At 34.8% G+C, this 13,773-nt stretch overlaps 1 protein-coding gene across 1 annotated transcript in view; it reads left to right on the plus strand.

Moving 5' to 3' along the window:
• The window catches only part of AKAP9 (A-kinase anchoring protein 9), a 105,514-nt gene that overhangs the window by 69,377 nt on the left and 22,364 nt on the right, over window positions 1-13,773 (plus strand). Inside the window, exons 23-31 of the mRNA XM_058808715.1 lie at window positions 2,175-2,337; window positions 5,127-5,339; window positions 6,542-6,580; window positions 7,776-8,008; window positions 8,652-8,771; window positions 11,768-11,944; window positions 12,054-12,158; window positions 12,557-12,709; window positions 12,973-13,152. Of these exons, the coding sequence (XP_058664698.1) occupies window positions 2,175-2,337; window positions 5,127-5,339; window positions 6,542-6,580; window positions 7,776-8,008; window positions 8,652-8,771; window positions 11,768-11,944; window positions 12,054-12,158; window positions 12,557-12,709; window positions 12,973-13,152 (1,383 nt within the window). The remainder of the gene's footprint in view (window positions 1-2,174; window positions 2,338-5,126; window positions 5,340-6,541; window positions 6,581-7,775; window positions 8,009-8,651; window positions 8,772-11,767; window positions 11,945-12,053; window positions 12,159-12,556; window positions 12,710-12,972; window positions 13,153-13,773) is intronic.

The raw sequence follows: 13,773 nt of genomic DNA on the forward strand, positions 1-13,773 counted from the left end.
CCTAGCTCAGAAGAAAGCAAAAGCAATATTTTTTGGAATGGATTCTTACCGCAGCTACTGGGCATCTAATCTGTTTAGTGGTTTGTGGACTGAAGGCCAAGAAGAAGATATATATGAGGTTGAATCTCGTGTGCCTTTGCCATTTCCTTTTCCTTTCACTGAACACTTGGATGAGAATAATTCTGTAGTTGTAAATACTTCAATTTTTCACTTCAGCCACAAAAAAAATGGGCACATTTTGAAAGTTGTCTCTAAAATCTCATTGCCTACACCTCCCTATTCAGTAAGTATATAAGTTTTTAAAAGAAATTAAGCTTAAATAGAAGAGAATGCAGTGAAAAATTGTGTGTGAAAAGAGGCTCTTATCCTAAGCAGTTTTCACTGGGCACTGAAGTGGGCACTTAATTATACAATTCTCTGGTCATTTCTAGCACAAGAAATTTATTAGACACAGAAATATGTTAAATTCTAGATATTTGAGATCTCATTTTAAAGCACTGCAGTGTTACTTATATTTCATTTTTCTCACTGAGGGTAATTCAAAGTGGGGGAGAGACTGCAGTCAAAGCTGTTCCCTTTAACTTGGGTGCACTGACTGGTAGCAGTAACTTGCACAAGTTGGCAGCTTGCTTTCAGTGATCCCGTGGAGAAATTGTTGATCTTAAACAATCATGTTTGTGTTCGTACTTCTTCTTGGTTTTGCCTGGTGATATTTTTAACAATACTTTGTGCTGTTATTACTGAAAAAAGCTGGAGAATAGTTTTTGTTTGAGTTTTAACTGAAAAATTTCATGCATTTCAGGAAGCCACTTTTACAGTTGTCTATGTATATAGTAAATCTATCATATATTTCCCTTTTATTCAAGATGGGTCTTTCATTAAGCACTTGAAAATACAAGAATAAAGGAAGGGTGTGCTGTGATTTTTAAAAATATCTCCAATTAGTGCAGATAGTTGCAGTATTTAGATCTTTCTTTAACTCTTGTCAGAATAAAGAAACATCATGAACATGTTAATGATGCCCATCTGAAAAGGAATGCTGTAGAAAAGAAATTGAGTATTTAAATTCAATGTATTATAAAAGGGAATGTATTGATTATTCAGATTTTCTTTTCAAAGTTTAAGTGGATAATTTTGTGTGCACTGTTTTGTTTAATGTTCCTTAACCCATTTTTTGAGCTTTTAAAGCAAACTCCTCATAGTCATGATCTTAGCAGGACTTAGTGAGAAAGCTTTTCTATTTTAAGAAATCAAGACACAGAATAATTTATAGAAGCTGTAGATGTTACTATCTTTCAAATTTCTGCCAATAACCAGAACATTAAAAAGTAAAAAAAACCCAAAACACTAAAAAACCAAAGGAACAGAAAATATATTTTGTGTAATCAAAACATTTTGTGTAATCAAAACTTCTAACAAATCTTAATCTTTATGCATTATTTTCCTTCTGTAATTCTAAATTTAATTAATTTTGAAATTATCGTTTTGGATATGTCTCAACTGTAAATATGCAATTTCACATGACATGGTTTTCCAGTACTTCAGGATAGTGGCACAGTGAAGCTGTGCTGTGTCCGTGTCAGTACACGTTAAATATTAACCCACCAGACAAGTGGAGAAGAATTTAAAAAGATCATTAATAATTCTGCTAGGTTGACACTGTGGAAGAAGCATTGCTTTACTCCCTTGTTGGTTGAAATGTGCAATACTGTGAAAATTCACATTTTCCTGGTGTTCTCATCAATCTTCATGTTAAAGAGAAAAAAAGGAGAAGCACCATTTCAGTCAATTTATAATAAGGTTTCTGCCAGTTTTATACAATATTCTTTGGCCATTCTAAGTCTGTGGTGAGTGGTAGCTTCCTCATATTTAGTGCAAAACTCGTGTAAACAAAGGTGAATCTAGTGTAAACTCATAAATCAGGAATTACCGGAACAAAGACACGGATTTAGCCAGGTGGCTCGTGGAGTTCACTGTACTGACAAAGCCTGTTTGCTTAGACTGTTGTAAGTCAGTCTTCATCTTGTACTCTGCAAATGAGTGTTCAATAAAGATTTTATCAAATGTTTCGTGAAGTTATGTGAAGCTTCCCATCACGCTGTAAAGCAACTTTGAATTAAATAGGAGTGATAGAATAGGTTTATCTAATGTTTGAATTTTTTTTCCTGTGATAGCTTGAACATGCTAAAATTACTCAGACAGAACTCATGCGAGAGTCCTTCAAAAAGCAGCAAGAGGCCACAGAATTTATCAGGTATCAGGAAGAGCTACAAGAACGTCTCAATGAGGAAACCAAAGCCAGAGAACAGTTGGCATTGGAGCTTAGTAAAGCTGAAGGTGAGTAGCTCTTTTTATGAGTTGTTGGACTTGCATCTACTTACTTATTAATTGGGTAAAGAAATTGCAAATTTGATCTCAATTTCTTTGTAAATTTTAGAATGTTTTCAGCCATGTGGATAGTTATGGACATGATGACCTCTGGAGGTCCCTACCAACATCAGCCACACTGTGATTCTGTTTTCCAATTTTGACTCACTTATTGTCTGAAAATGTACATGACAATATTAAAAATAATAGGTTGTGTATGTGTTTGAATCCTCAGAATTAATTTATTTCATCATAACATGTTTGTTTGTGCAGACAAGCTTAAATGTTAACAGCTTAAAATCATAAATAGTTGTGGCTGGAAAGCACCTCTGGAGATCAACTCTTCCCACCCCTTGCTCAAAGCAAGATGAGGTAGAGCAGCTTGCCTAGGACCCTGTTCAGTCAGGTTTTGAATATCCACAGCCTCTCTGAGTGGCTGTTCCAATGTCCAGCTAACATCAGTGAGAGGAAAGGAAAAAATGCCAAACTTATTTTCATATGTTGAAGTGCACTTTCCTGTATTTCTGTGCCTTTTGACCTTGACACAGAATCTTTATTCTGAATGTGATTATGTGATGGTAATATGTTTCAATTTGCACTGTTTGAAGTGATCTTTTAAAAAGTATATTTGCAACTGCATTAAGGAAGCAATTAAAAATTATAGTGTCTTACAGCAGGGGAAATCTAATAATCTCTTCTGGCATCTGGAAAATATGTTCAAATCTGACGGACACTTAATTTGTTCTCTTGTTTTGATAGCTCAATGTTTTGTAGCCACTCAACATTTCTGTCATTATATCTGATTAGCATCTGGAAAATATGCAAAAAACATTTGTTCTAGAGATAGGGTCTCCATAGTAGTAAGCAGAAAGATATTTTTGGTAGTTTTGATGCTCAGCAGACTTCTCTGTTTCAAAGTGGGAGCATAGAGTGAAGTTTGTTAGTCAAATGTTACTCCTGGAGAATGCTACCCTGCCAGGCTTCCTCTTCTTTTTGCACAGACAGATAATCCATCATGGTTGCACATGCTATTAATAGCTGGGACACACATAAGCTGAAAAGCAGTGCAGGTTTCTAAGCCATGTGTCTAAAATGTGGTGTGAGGGACAGTTGATGGCCTGTAGTTCATACAGCATAAATGTTGTGTATCAGCAACAGCAGTACTGGCTGCAACAATTCAGTAGCTTTAGCAAAACCAGAAAGGATGAAAATTGATTTCAGAGGGAATGGATTAAAATCTGAAATAGGCATTACTATTTTTTTTTTCAAGATTAAATTAAGAGTAAGAAAAAATTGTTTAGAACGCATCTTAACATGCAAAAATATGAAGAACTCTTCCACAAGATATAAATGACCCAAGAATTTATATTCTGACACAGATGAAGTTACAAAATGTAACTTTTTAATATTGAAGAATTTCAGAATGTAGGCAGCTATATGCTGCTGCTTTCTTTGGAGGATAATATTTTGTCTTGATAGAAATTTTATTCACAAATCTTCAGTAAAATAAAGTAAAAATGCCTACTATCTTAGGACAGAATGGCTTTGTTGATTTGGTTCATGAGCAGTTCTAGAATATAAGAGAGAATTAGATGTTAGTGTTAGCCTTTGATAAATATATTTCACAGTTGTAAGTTAGGTGCATTTGAAATTAATGCACTTTTAAATGACTGGCAACTTTTTTTGTTGATGTTGATATAACAAAACAAAGATGTCTTAGAACTCTTTTTATTTGATTTGTGCCCGTTGAACTGAGTTGTGAGCATACTCTGACAAACTGCATTCTTTTATTGAGTTCCTCAGGTAGGTATGCAGAGCAATGTCTTAGTTCATTATACATCTGATGGCACTTGGTCTTCTCTTGAGATTAAATGTGTCATTTGTGATCATTTCTTTCTTATCACAAAAACTGCTGCAGCTGAGACATCTTCTAACCTCTTGTGTTTTAGTGGTGTCAGATATGACTTATCTGATGTGATGGAAAAGCTAATGCAAATTTGTTCACTGAACTCTGACAATTTTCATTACATCTCAAAAAAAAAAAACAAAAAAAAAAAAAACCCTGGCAGAAGTAAATACCACAACATGTGATTTTAGCAGACTTCATAATTTTTTGTGGGAGTATGCCTTCCATTTAACCTGGGAATGCCCTCTCAGCTTAAATCTGTTAGATATTCATTGTGAACAGCATCTGATACAGAGGGAATAACCACTGGAGTTTGTATTGTCTCAAAGTTTTGAAATGTTATAAGTGATGTTACTCATTCAGTATTTTCTGTTTCAATATCCAGTCCTATATGTCCAGTCCTGTGTGTTCTCTGTGAATTCAAATATGGAAAGAAAAGATGGGTCTACATGGTTAACAAATGTAAATACTTTTAGTTTTTCTACATTCTCAAGACAGGGTAAAATCCATTTTAATACTGATTCAGGACGGGATTTATAGTGATTTATACTGAATTTATTTAAATTTCTTATTTCTCCTGTGTTTATTACATACATATTTTACTGTGGCTTTGGAGTTCCTTTGCTCCAGAGGTTTTGTGCTGAGTTAAAATTAAGAGCTCTATTTGGTGTTCTGGTATCTTTTCTGTAATTTGTTCATGATGAAAGGATTACAAGGATAGGAGTAGAAATTGTTAGGTGTTTGAGCATCTAACAGACATGTGCATTCATGTCAGAATACAATAGTGATTTCAACAAGAAAAAAAATGGATTTGATTGTCTATTACATCTGCCTCCGAACTGATGTTTTACAGGCCTCATTGATGGCTATGCAGATGAGAAAGCATTTCTGGAAAAACAACTCCAGGAAAAACTAGATGTGATTGACCATCTAGAGCAAGAGCTGCTGTGTACAGGTAACAAATTGCAGGAGTTAGAGGCTGAACAGCAGCAGGTGCAGGAAGAAAAGGAATTACTCTCCAGACAGAAGGACGCCATGAGAGCAGAGGCGGGGCCAGTAGAGCAGCGTATGTATTCATCACAATCTTTCTGTGACATTTGCTTTTACTTCTAAAAAACAATATGTGGTCTTGGCAAGGGCTTCTCCCCATTGCCTTGTGATCATTAGTAAAAATGTGATAGGGCCAATTGTGATATTTTCACACCTGTTGCCTGATGTTAGCATGATAACTTGATTTTTAAACACAAAATGCCTGAGTTTTTAGAAGTGTTGAGAAATTATAGCTGTTCTTTAAGCCAGAAAAAGCTTTATCTCCAAAAATCTGCTTTCATTTGGATTACCACTGGAGATGGAATAGCAACAGTAGATAAAAATGCTGTCTAAATACTTTCCAAACAGACTTAAAGACTGACTAGGAAGCATACCTACTAGAACATGATTGCACTACATGTGACAGCTGTATTTATTTTAGTCATGGAAGATAAATTTTTCTAATAAATTCCTCTTTCAGGGAAGAATAGCACAACAGTTCCATGATAAGGAAAGCCTTTTATCTACCAGTAATGAAAACTTTCAGCCCTGATGGTGAAAATTTCAGATATATACCTTGTCAGTATAATCTAACTAACTGCTTACTCAAAAAAAAGCATTTACCCTCATGAAGTAAAAGTGTCTTTTAATTCTTCCTTAAACTAATAACTGAAATTAATATTTCATGTTTGAGAGGGGAAGAAAACTAGAACTCTAGTGTTTTAAGAAGTACTGATTCTTCAGGGATTGCAGTGCTTACATTGTAAATAGCAGGATGAAGTAAGAATTTTATCTCATTTCTAGAAGTTTATTCCAGTTTATAATGTTGCCTTTTTTGTAGATTGCACATCTTGTGTGTTTGCAATTTCCTGCAATTTTCTGTAACAACAAAATTTTAAGAACAGCCTGCTGCTTCCTACTCTGTAATAAGGAAGATCCTTGTCTATGATGCCACTTTAGTTATTTTTTATATAGTTTAGGCTTCTAAATATATTAAAGTTATTTTCATGTTTAAGAGCTGTAAGGACAAACAGTTCTATAAATATGTGTAGGTACTTATATTATGCATACCAGAATAACTTGTCACATTCCTTAAATTATCTCAACAACTTTGTCATTAAATGCCACATCTATCTTTGGCTTCATTTTCTCTTACATTGTTGCACCACGAGAAAACTATAGCTGGCATGTGAATTACTTTGCTTCTTTTTTTTGTTTTCTCTCTCTCTATTCTCCTAGGCCTAGTAGATGCTGCAATCGATGCAGCTTCCCAAGCAGGTGTGTTTGTATGTTGCATGGCCAATCTGTAACTGGGTGGAAGACTGACACGTACTGACACTGTTAATCAGGATTATTGGGCTTTTGGCTTACTGACGTTACTTGTCATTCTTACTGGCCTGCAGCTTTGATGTTGTATTTCATACTCAGTTCTACATTTTGCTAACAACGTTTCTTATAATTTCTAAACATAATCAGCAAATTCATAAATAACCATCATCTTATTCACCTATGAATTACAGTTACTTAGATGGTATTTGAGAGATATTTTTGTAGTATTTTATTTCTTTTTATTTCCAAATACAGCTGAGTCATTCAGTGTGGTAATTAAACATCTTATTATATTGATATATAATGGTTACCTAGAAATGAGAATTGGTTAAATACGATGTAAGATGATGGTGCCTGAAGGATCTTTCTTCTGTAGTGAAAGTAAATTTTATTGTTTCTGTCTAAATATCAATCCTGTTTTTATGATTCTCCAAAAGTAAGTGCACTTTGTTTGGGTTTTACCTCAAGGGGTTCATGTGGTTGTTTAATAGGCACTTCAGTGGGCTGTGGCTTAAGAGTCTTAGAGTGGTTTTGGGGCTTTCCTGTATATGTACTTGCTGGCTTTTTCATGATGACTCAAAATTGGGCATTCATGCAGTCACTGATTTTGCAAGCTCCACTTGCAGGTCAGTAATTTTCCTCTCTGTCTGCCCAGCAACCTCGCTAAGTCTTTTAGTATTTCCCTCAAATTATTTATATGTATCGCATTAAATAATGAAATCTGGGAGTGGATTGATTTTACTGGCAATGGGGATGAGAAGAGGGTTGGGTTTTCTGTACATCACTGTTAACTCCTGTGCTGACTCTAGCTGTGGTTTGACCCCATACATTTTCTTTTCTTTCTAATTGTACAAAGGCCTTTTAATTGATATGAAACTTAAACAGGGGAGTGCTCTGATACAACTTCTGTTACAGTCCTTTGAAGACTACCTAAAGGATAGTAATTTTAATACGAATTTGCTTCAGTCAATATTGTGATTAGTTTTTAGAAGAAAATATATTCTCAAAAAAGAAAAATAGTAAAAACCCAAGCCAGTTCACATCCTTCTGCAGATTACAGCATGGATACCTTGGGGAGTGGTTTTGCTTCATAATATTGCTTACTATTTGTATCTAAAAGTAGTGATGCTTTTATTATACTCAGAATTACTGGAGGAAACAGAAAAGTTAATGAAGGAAAAAATTGAAGTACAACGTCAAGCTGAAAAGGAGTATGATGACCTTCAGAAGCAAGTGAAAGTCTTGGAAATAGACTTGGAAGAACAAGTCAGTCGTTTCATAGAGCTAGAACGAGAGAAAAATGCAGAACTAATGGATTTAAGGCAGCAGAACCAGGCCTTGGAGAAGCAGCTGGAGAAAACAAGAAAATTTCTAGATGTAAGTATGGTAAAAGGCAGATATCATGAAGATGTGGAGGATGGGTAGCACTGCTACTGAAGTTTGGTTCAGGGAGAAATGCTGATTTTTTTTCAGATCTTGAGCAAACATAGGTAGATGATAGCAAACATCAGCTGTGTTGTAGGTTCCAGCCCAAGAATTTAATAACATTTTAAAAGTTGAAAATTGATTTGAAGTGCTTGCTTAAGACAAGCTCTGTATTTCAAGCAATTTATAGTTCTTTTGTTCTGATGGCTTTTCATATATTAACCCATAGGTAATTTCTGGTTTTAATTTCTACTTATTATTTGTTTATTTATTAAAGACAAATCGTAGGGAAGAAATCATAAAATATTTGCTTGCTGTCATTTGTGTAGTGTACCCGGAACAGAAGACACAAACCTTCCATTTTTGTGAAATGTTACTTGATGTGTCTGTGCTGTGCTAATTTTTTGATTAAAAATAGGAAATTTATTGCCCCAAATTATTAAGATGTTAATGGTATCTGCAATAGGTTCTGCTACCTTATAAATTCTGATATTACTATTACCAGCCTCACATGAATGGAAGTTAGAAGTGATGACACTTAACTTGGATAGTTTTTAAATCAAATGGTGTATCCACATAATACCTTAAATTTCAGGAGCAAGCAATTGACCGAGAGCATGAGAGAGATGTATTCCAGCAAGAGATACAGAAGCTGGAACAGCAGCTTAAGATTCCACAAAGGACTCAGCCTGTCAATGAACATCAAACCAGAGAGGTAACACATTTTGTTACTTGTACTCAATCAATATAAATGACAAGTTGACAGCTTTTAAGATACTATATTGAAGCTATTTTATGGTGTACCTACTCTGCGTCCATTTGCAGGGCAGGAAAGTAAAAGCCCTGAGATTGAAGGTGTTGCAGGAAAGTGGTGGAATGGTGTTTTGGGGTTTTTTTTAGGCTGTTTGTTTTTAGTAGCAGACATACAGAAACTTCTTGACTTTCAATAAGGCTTTCTCTTGTAACTTAACTTAGAAAAACCACTGTTCTCAAGAGTTTGTGGAAACGTTCAAGCCTATTTTAGCAATTTTACATGTTCTCACAGGTTTTTTTGACATCCTGTTTTTATAGCACATGTACACTACTTAGGGAATCAAGTTACTGAGATTTAACACCTGTTGGCACTGAAACAAATGTAGTGACTGTAGAACAGCAGCTCAAGGGAATCCCAGAAAGCTCTTAGACTCAGCAAAATCAAGAATTGTCAGCGGTGTAAGTGCTATCTGTAATAATGCTTTTGCAGATTTTTTTAATGAACTGTTAGTCAATTAAGTTACATTTTATTTTTTGTGAGTTTTCTTGTGTGCTGCTTTTTGATCAAGGCTGGTACTTCTGCATGATTTTCTTGCTTGATTTTCAGCATTAAAATGCCCTCTTTTACATTAGATTGTCATTTTCAAATCAAAGATCTAACTGGAGTAGTTCAGTTGCAGTCATTTAATTCTTAAATATTAGCAGTATTTAGTATTCTGTATTATATGAAATCGTGGAAGGTGTCCCTGCCTGTGGCAGGTGTGTTGAAACTAGGTGACCTTTAAGGTCCCTTCCAACCAAAACCATTTTAGTATTGTAGGCTATAGTTTAGGACCTCAGACAGTAATAGGACATACATTTCTTATATGTGAGATGAGCGTGTCAAATTACTTACCTATTTAGAATTTGCAGGTTTAAAACTGTGTTTCATTGGATTTCTAAACATTTTTTAGTACAAAGGTTTGTATGAAATATGACAGTGTTAATTTAGCACTATGGGATATGGTTGTCATCAACCTCTGGGAACAATGAATCATCTGGAATTAGCTGAGTACGTGTTAAACAGAATATACAGAGCAATTCTACATCTGTTTCCTTCTGTTGCCAAGAGTGTGCACATTCCTCTCCTGCTGACATTTTACACAGATGGAGGTGGCTCTAGCACCTCCATATTAATTAATTTTCCTGAATCCGGGATGTTCATTTTCAGTTCACTTTGTTACATGTCTGTTTATTATTTTTGGCATGGGTAGCATAGCCATGGAATTCCTGGTTAAAATTCTCACATTAAAAAATTCTCCCAAGAAGAGTTCAAATTTGATAGCATGATAAAAATTGTCCTATTTGTTCAGAATCTAGATATAAAAATCATCCTGATTTATATGTACATGTACACATATGTGTACTCTCTTAAGGTGGCAGATATGCTACAATGGAAATTGAAAACATGCTGTAAAGACATGCTTTAACTGTGATTAAAATTTTGAGATTTTTACTTTACTTTTTAAATTAGAATTTTTTAGTAGGTAGACAGTAAGGTAATGTCTGCAAACACCACAGATGTAGAAGCTGGTTTAGATATAGGTGATGTTAAATGTGATGTGCTAGGAATTACAGATGGGATTTTCAATAATGTATTAGATTTACATTTATCTTATCAAATGCAGTACATATTCTTACTATATCATGTATTTTGATGTCTCAATGTTCCTTGAAATATTTTGTAAATATACATATTTTCATTATTTATCATGCTTTTGAGAGAGCTATTTTATTTTTCATAGTTGCATATTTTTTTAAATCCTCTTCTGCTTTGAGGGAATGCCATGGCCATTTTTGGTTGATAACTAAATTTGTTTCTTACTGTTGTTTCAGCTTTATCAACTTATTCCAGGAAGGGTTGTCATAGAGTCTGCTCCAGACTTGATTTTTATTTTTCCATTTCTCTCTCAGGACTTTTCTGAGGTCACTTCAGACTGTGATGTTACTCATGGATGGATAACGTCAATAATACCATCCTGTCAGCTTTATGTTCTGGTCCTCTTCTCTCCTATCTCTTGAAATGCTTTGAGTCTTCTACCTTTTGGCTACATCGTAACTTCCTAATTGTAAATACTGAAATCAGTTTCTTGAGTGGGACAAAGATTACTTTCCCTGTCACTTGCTCAGTTACTCAGGTCTTATCTCTGTACATCATACTACGGATTTGTTATGCGTCTTTCTTATCTGTAATTTCAATTAATAATTTCTGAAATACAGCTAGAAGTGGATAGATATTACTGTCTCTGCTACTTTAGTTAATCTTTTAATATGTTCTTCTGAGATACATACATCTGATATACTGAGATTCAGAATGTTCAATCCCCCATAGAAAGTGAATTTATTACATTCATGACATCTCTTTGGTCCTGTTTAGGGAACACAGCAAAAAACTTCCTGTCTTTTGTGATTTAAGAACAGCTATTCTCTTCAGTGTTAAAGATGCTTTGAGTTTTAGGATATTCCTGTATGTCACTAATCAGCTCCTTCTTTTGAATAATTTTGTCACAGATTTTTAGAACTATGATTTTCCTCTGAGGCAATTAGTTTCTTGACCATAGGATCAAGACATTCCATCCATAGATGTTAAAGGCATCATTTTAGTGGGCTGCATAGGGATTTTGTGCTGCTTGCTTTTAACTGACTGCAGAGTCTGAAGGCTTCAGAAGACCAAGAGCAGATCTAGAAAGTAGGCGGTGTGGCACAGAACATACCACTTCTTAAATAATGCTGTTTGTATTTGTTGGATGTAGTACCACGGTATTCTGACTGTATGTTCTGTTTCACCTAAGGAGTAGGAGTTTTGTTATGGTAGAAAAAGAGGAATATTTTCTTCCTGTCAGAAATGAATGGTGTTGCTATTGCTAGCTAACCCTTCTAGAGCAGTACAATATAATAATCTTGCCATCTTGTCATCAGGTTGAACAGTTAACAAATCACCTCAAAGAAAAAACAGACAAATGCAGTGAGCTTTTGCTCTCTAAGGAGCAGCTTCAGAGAGATGTACAAGAACGAAATGAAGAAATTGAGAAACTAGAATGCAGGATAAGAGAACTGGAACAAGCCTTAATCATCAGTGCAGACCACTTGCAAAAGGTATTTCTTGTTTGAAATTTATCAAGGATTTGCTGCTTTCTTATTTTCTTGAGACCAAAATAGTATGTTTTTTTAATCTGATAACTATTAGTACTATTTCTATTTATAGGTGGAGGAAAGGAAACAGTTTGGCACCATGATAGTAAAGGGAGAGTTACCTCTTGAAGTACAACTGCAAGCTGAACGAGAAGCTGTGGACAGAAAGGAAAAGGAGGTAAAATGCCTGTGAAATGTCTCTCTTTCTACTTAGATCTTTGTCAGTTTTTGCCTTTTGTTGAGGTTAGTGAACTATACAGATGAGATTTTTTATAGTTAGAGAGACAGCACTCCAAATCCCTTAGAAATTCTCTCATGATCCATGATAGTTGTTGTTCTATGTTAATATTTATGACTTGCATGAGTATTTCTGAAATAGAAATTCAGCCCAAGTAAGGAAAGCTGATTTTTTTAGTGTTGTTTAAAATTCCATTCAGTTTAAGGACTCAGAATATCACCAAGTACCCATTCTTTTGTTTGTACATAGCCAACCAGTTTACTGGAGAGAAATTTATAGCACTTAATTTTTGGTATGGCTTCCTACTCCTTTTCCTGCTTCTTTTGTTGGAAACATAGGTCACGAACCTTGAGGAACAATTGGAGCAGTTTCGAGAGGAGCTGGAAAATAAAAATGAAGAAGTTCAACAGTTGCACATGCAGCTGGAAATTCAGCAGAAGGAGTCCACTACACACCTGCAGGAACTTGAACAAGAGAACAAATTATTTAAGGTAACTGTGCAACAGAGAAGCCTAAAGATTTAGTCTCCTTCCTTCACAGAAATAAGTTCTTTGAAAATGCCAAGACATCAAATTCTTTCTTATTCTCAAGTATTCCACCATTCAACTTGCCAAAATACTAAAAGGCTCATATGAGTATTTGTCATTCCATGAAATTTGTGTATTTTAATTCCTACACTTGAAATATGCATACAAGAATATGCTGAAAATGCTATATACAACTTTAATGTGTTTTTTGGGGGGGTTTTGGGCAGGATGAAATGGAAATACTAGGACTAGCTATCCAGAAATCTGAAGATGCTGCCATAAAGGACCATCACTTAGTGGCTGGGAGGCTCGCTCACATCATGCAAGAAAAGGATCAGGAAATATATCATCTTCATGAACAAATAGCAAAACTGCAACAGCAACTTGAAGTCACAACTGACAACAAGGTACATTCTTCTGAAATCCATTTCAGAGTCCTATTTTCACAACACTGCTAGTTTGAAGGGAAAAAAAAAACCTCCGTCCCCCACCAGTTGCATTATCTTCTATTGCCACCTTAATTTAAAAATGCAAATGCTTCTATTTCAAGCAATGCTTTAAATCTAATCTCTTTTTCCTTTTTAGTCTCATGTATGACAGATGCTTTTTTGCTTGCTTTTCTTTTTATTTATTCTCTTTTATTTCTGCTTGAGTTCTTGTCTTAAATTCTTCATTCCTTGTTCCAATACTTCTGAATATTTAATAGTATTTAGGTAGCTGGATTCAATCTCCACATTCATTTTAGCATCTTCCCTCACATGACATACATTCAGTGCTGCACTCCAGTGACATCTGCTGGATCATATGAGATTTTAATGCATTTTTAGCAGTTACTTCTGAGCTCCATGAGCTTGTGTGAATGTTTTGTTCTCATAGTGGTGCTGACAACATTTTTTATCCAATTTCAAGCATGGAGGTACAAACAAAATGCTATGTTTTATTAGAAGTAGAGAGAAAGAAAAAAAGAAGCAGATTTATTTTTTATTTACTGAGCTTTAGCACCTGTATCTTTCTGTTATTTTTCAACT

The sequence above is a fragment of the Ammospiza caudacuta genome, chromosome 1 (assembly GCF_027887145.1).
Source record: "Ammospiza caudacuta isolate bAmmCau1 chromosome 1, bAmmCau1.pri, whole genome shotgun sequence".
NCBI classification, from domain to species: Eukaryota; Metazoa; Chordata; class Aves; order Passeriformes; family Passerellidae; genus Ammospiza; species Ammospiza caudacuta.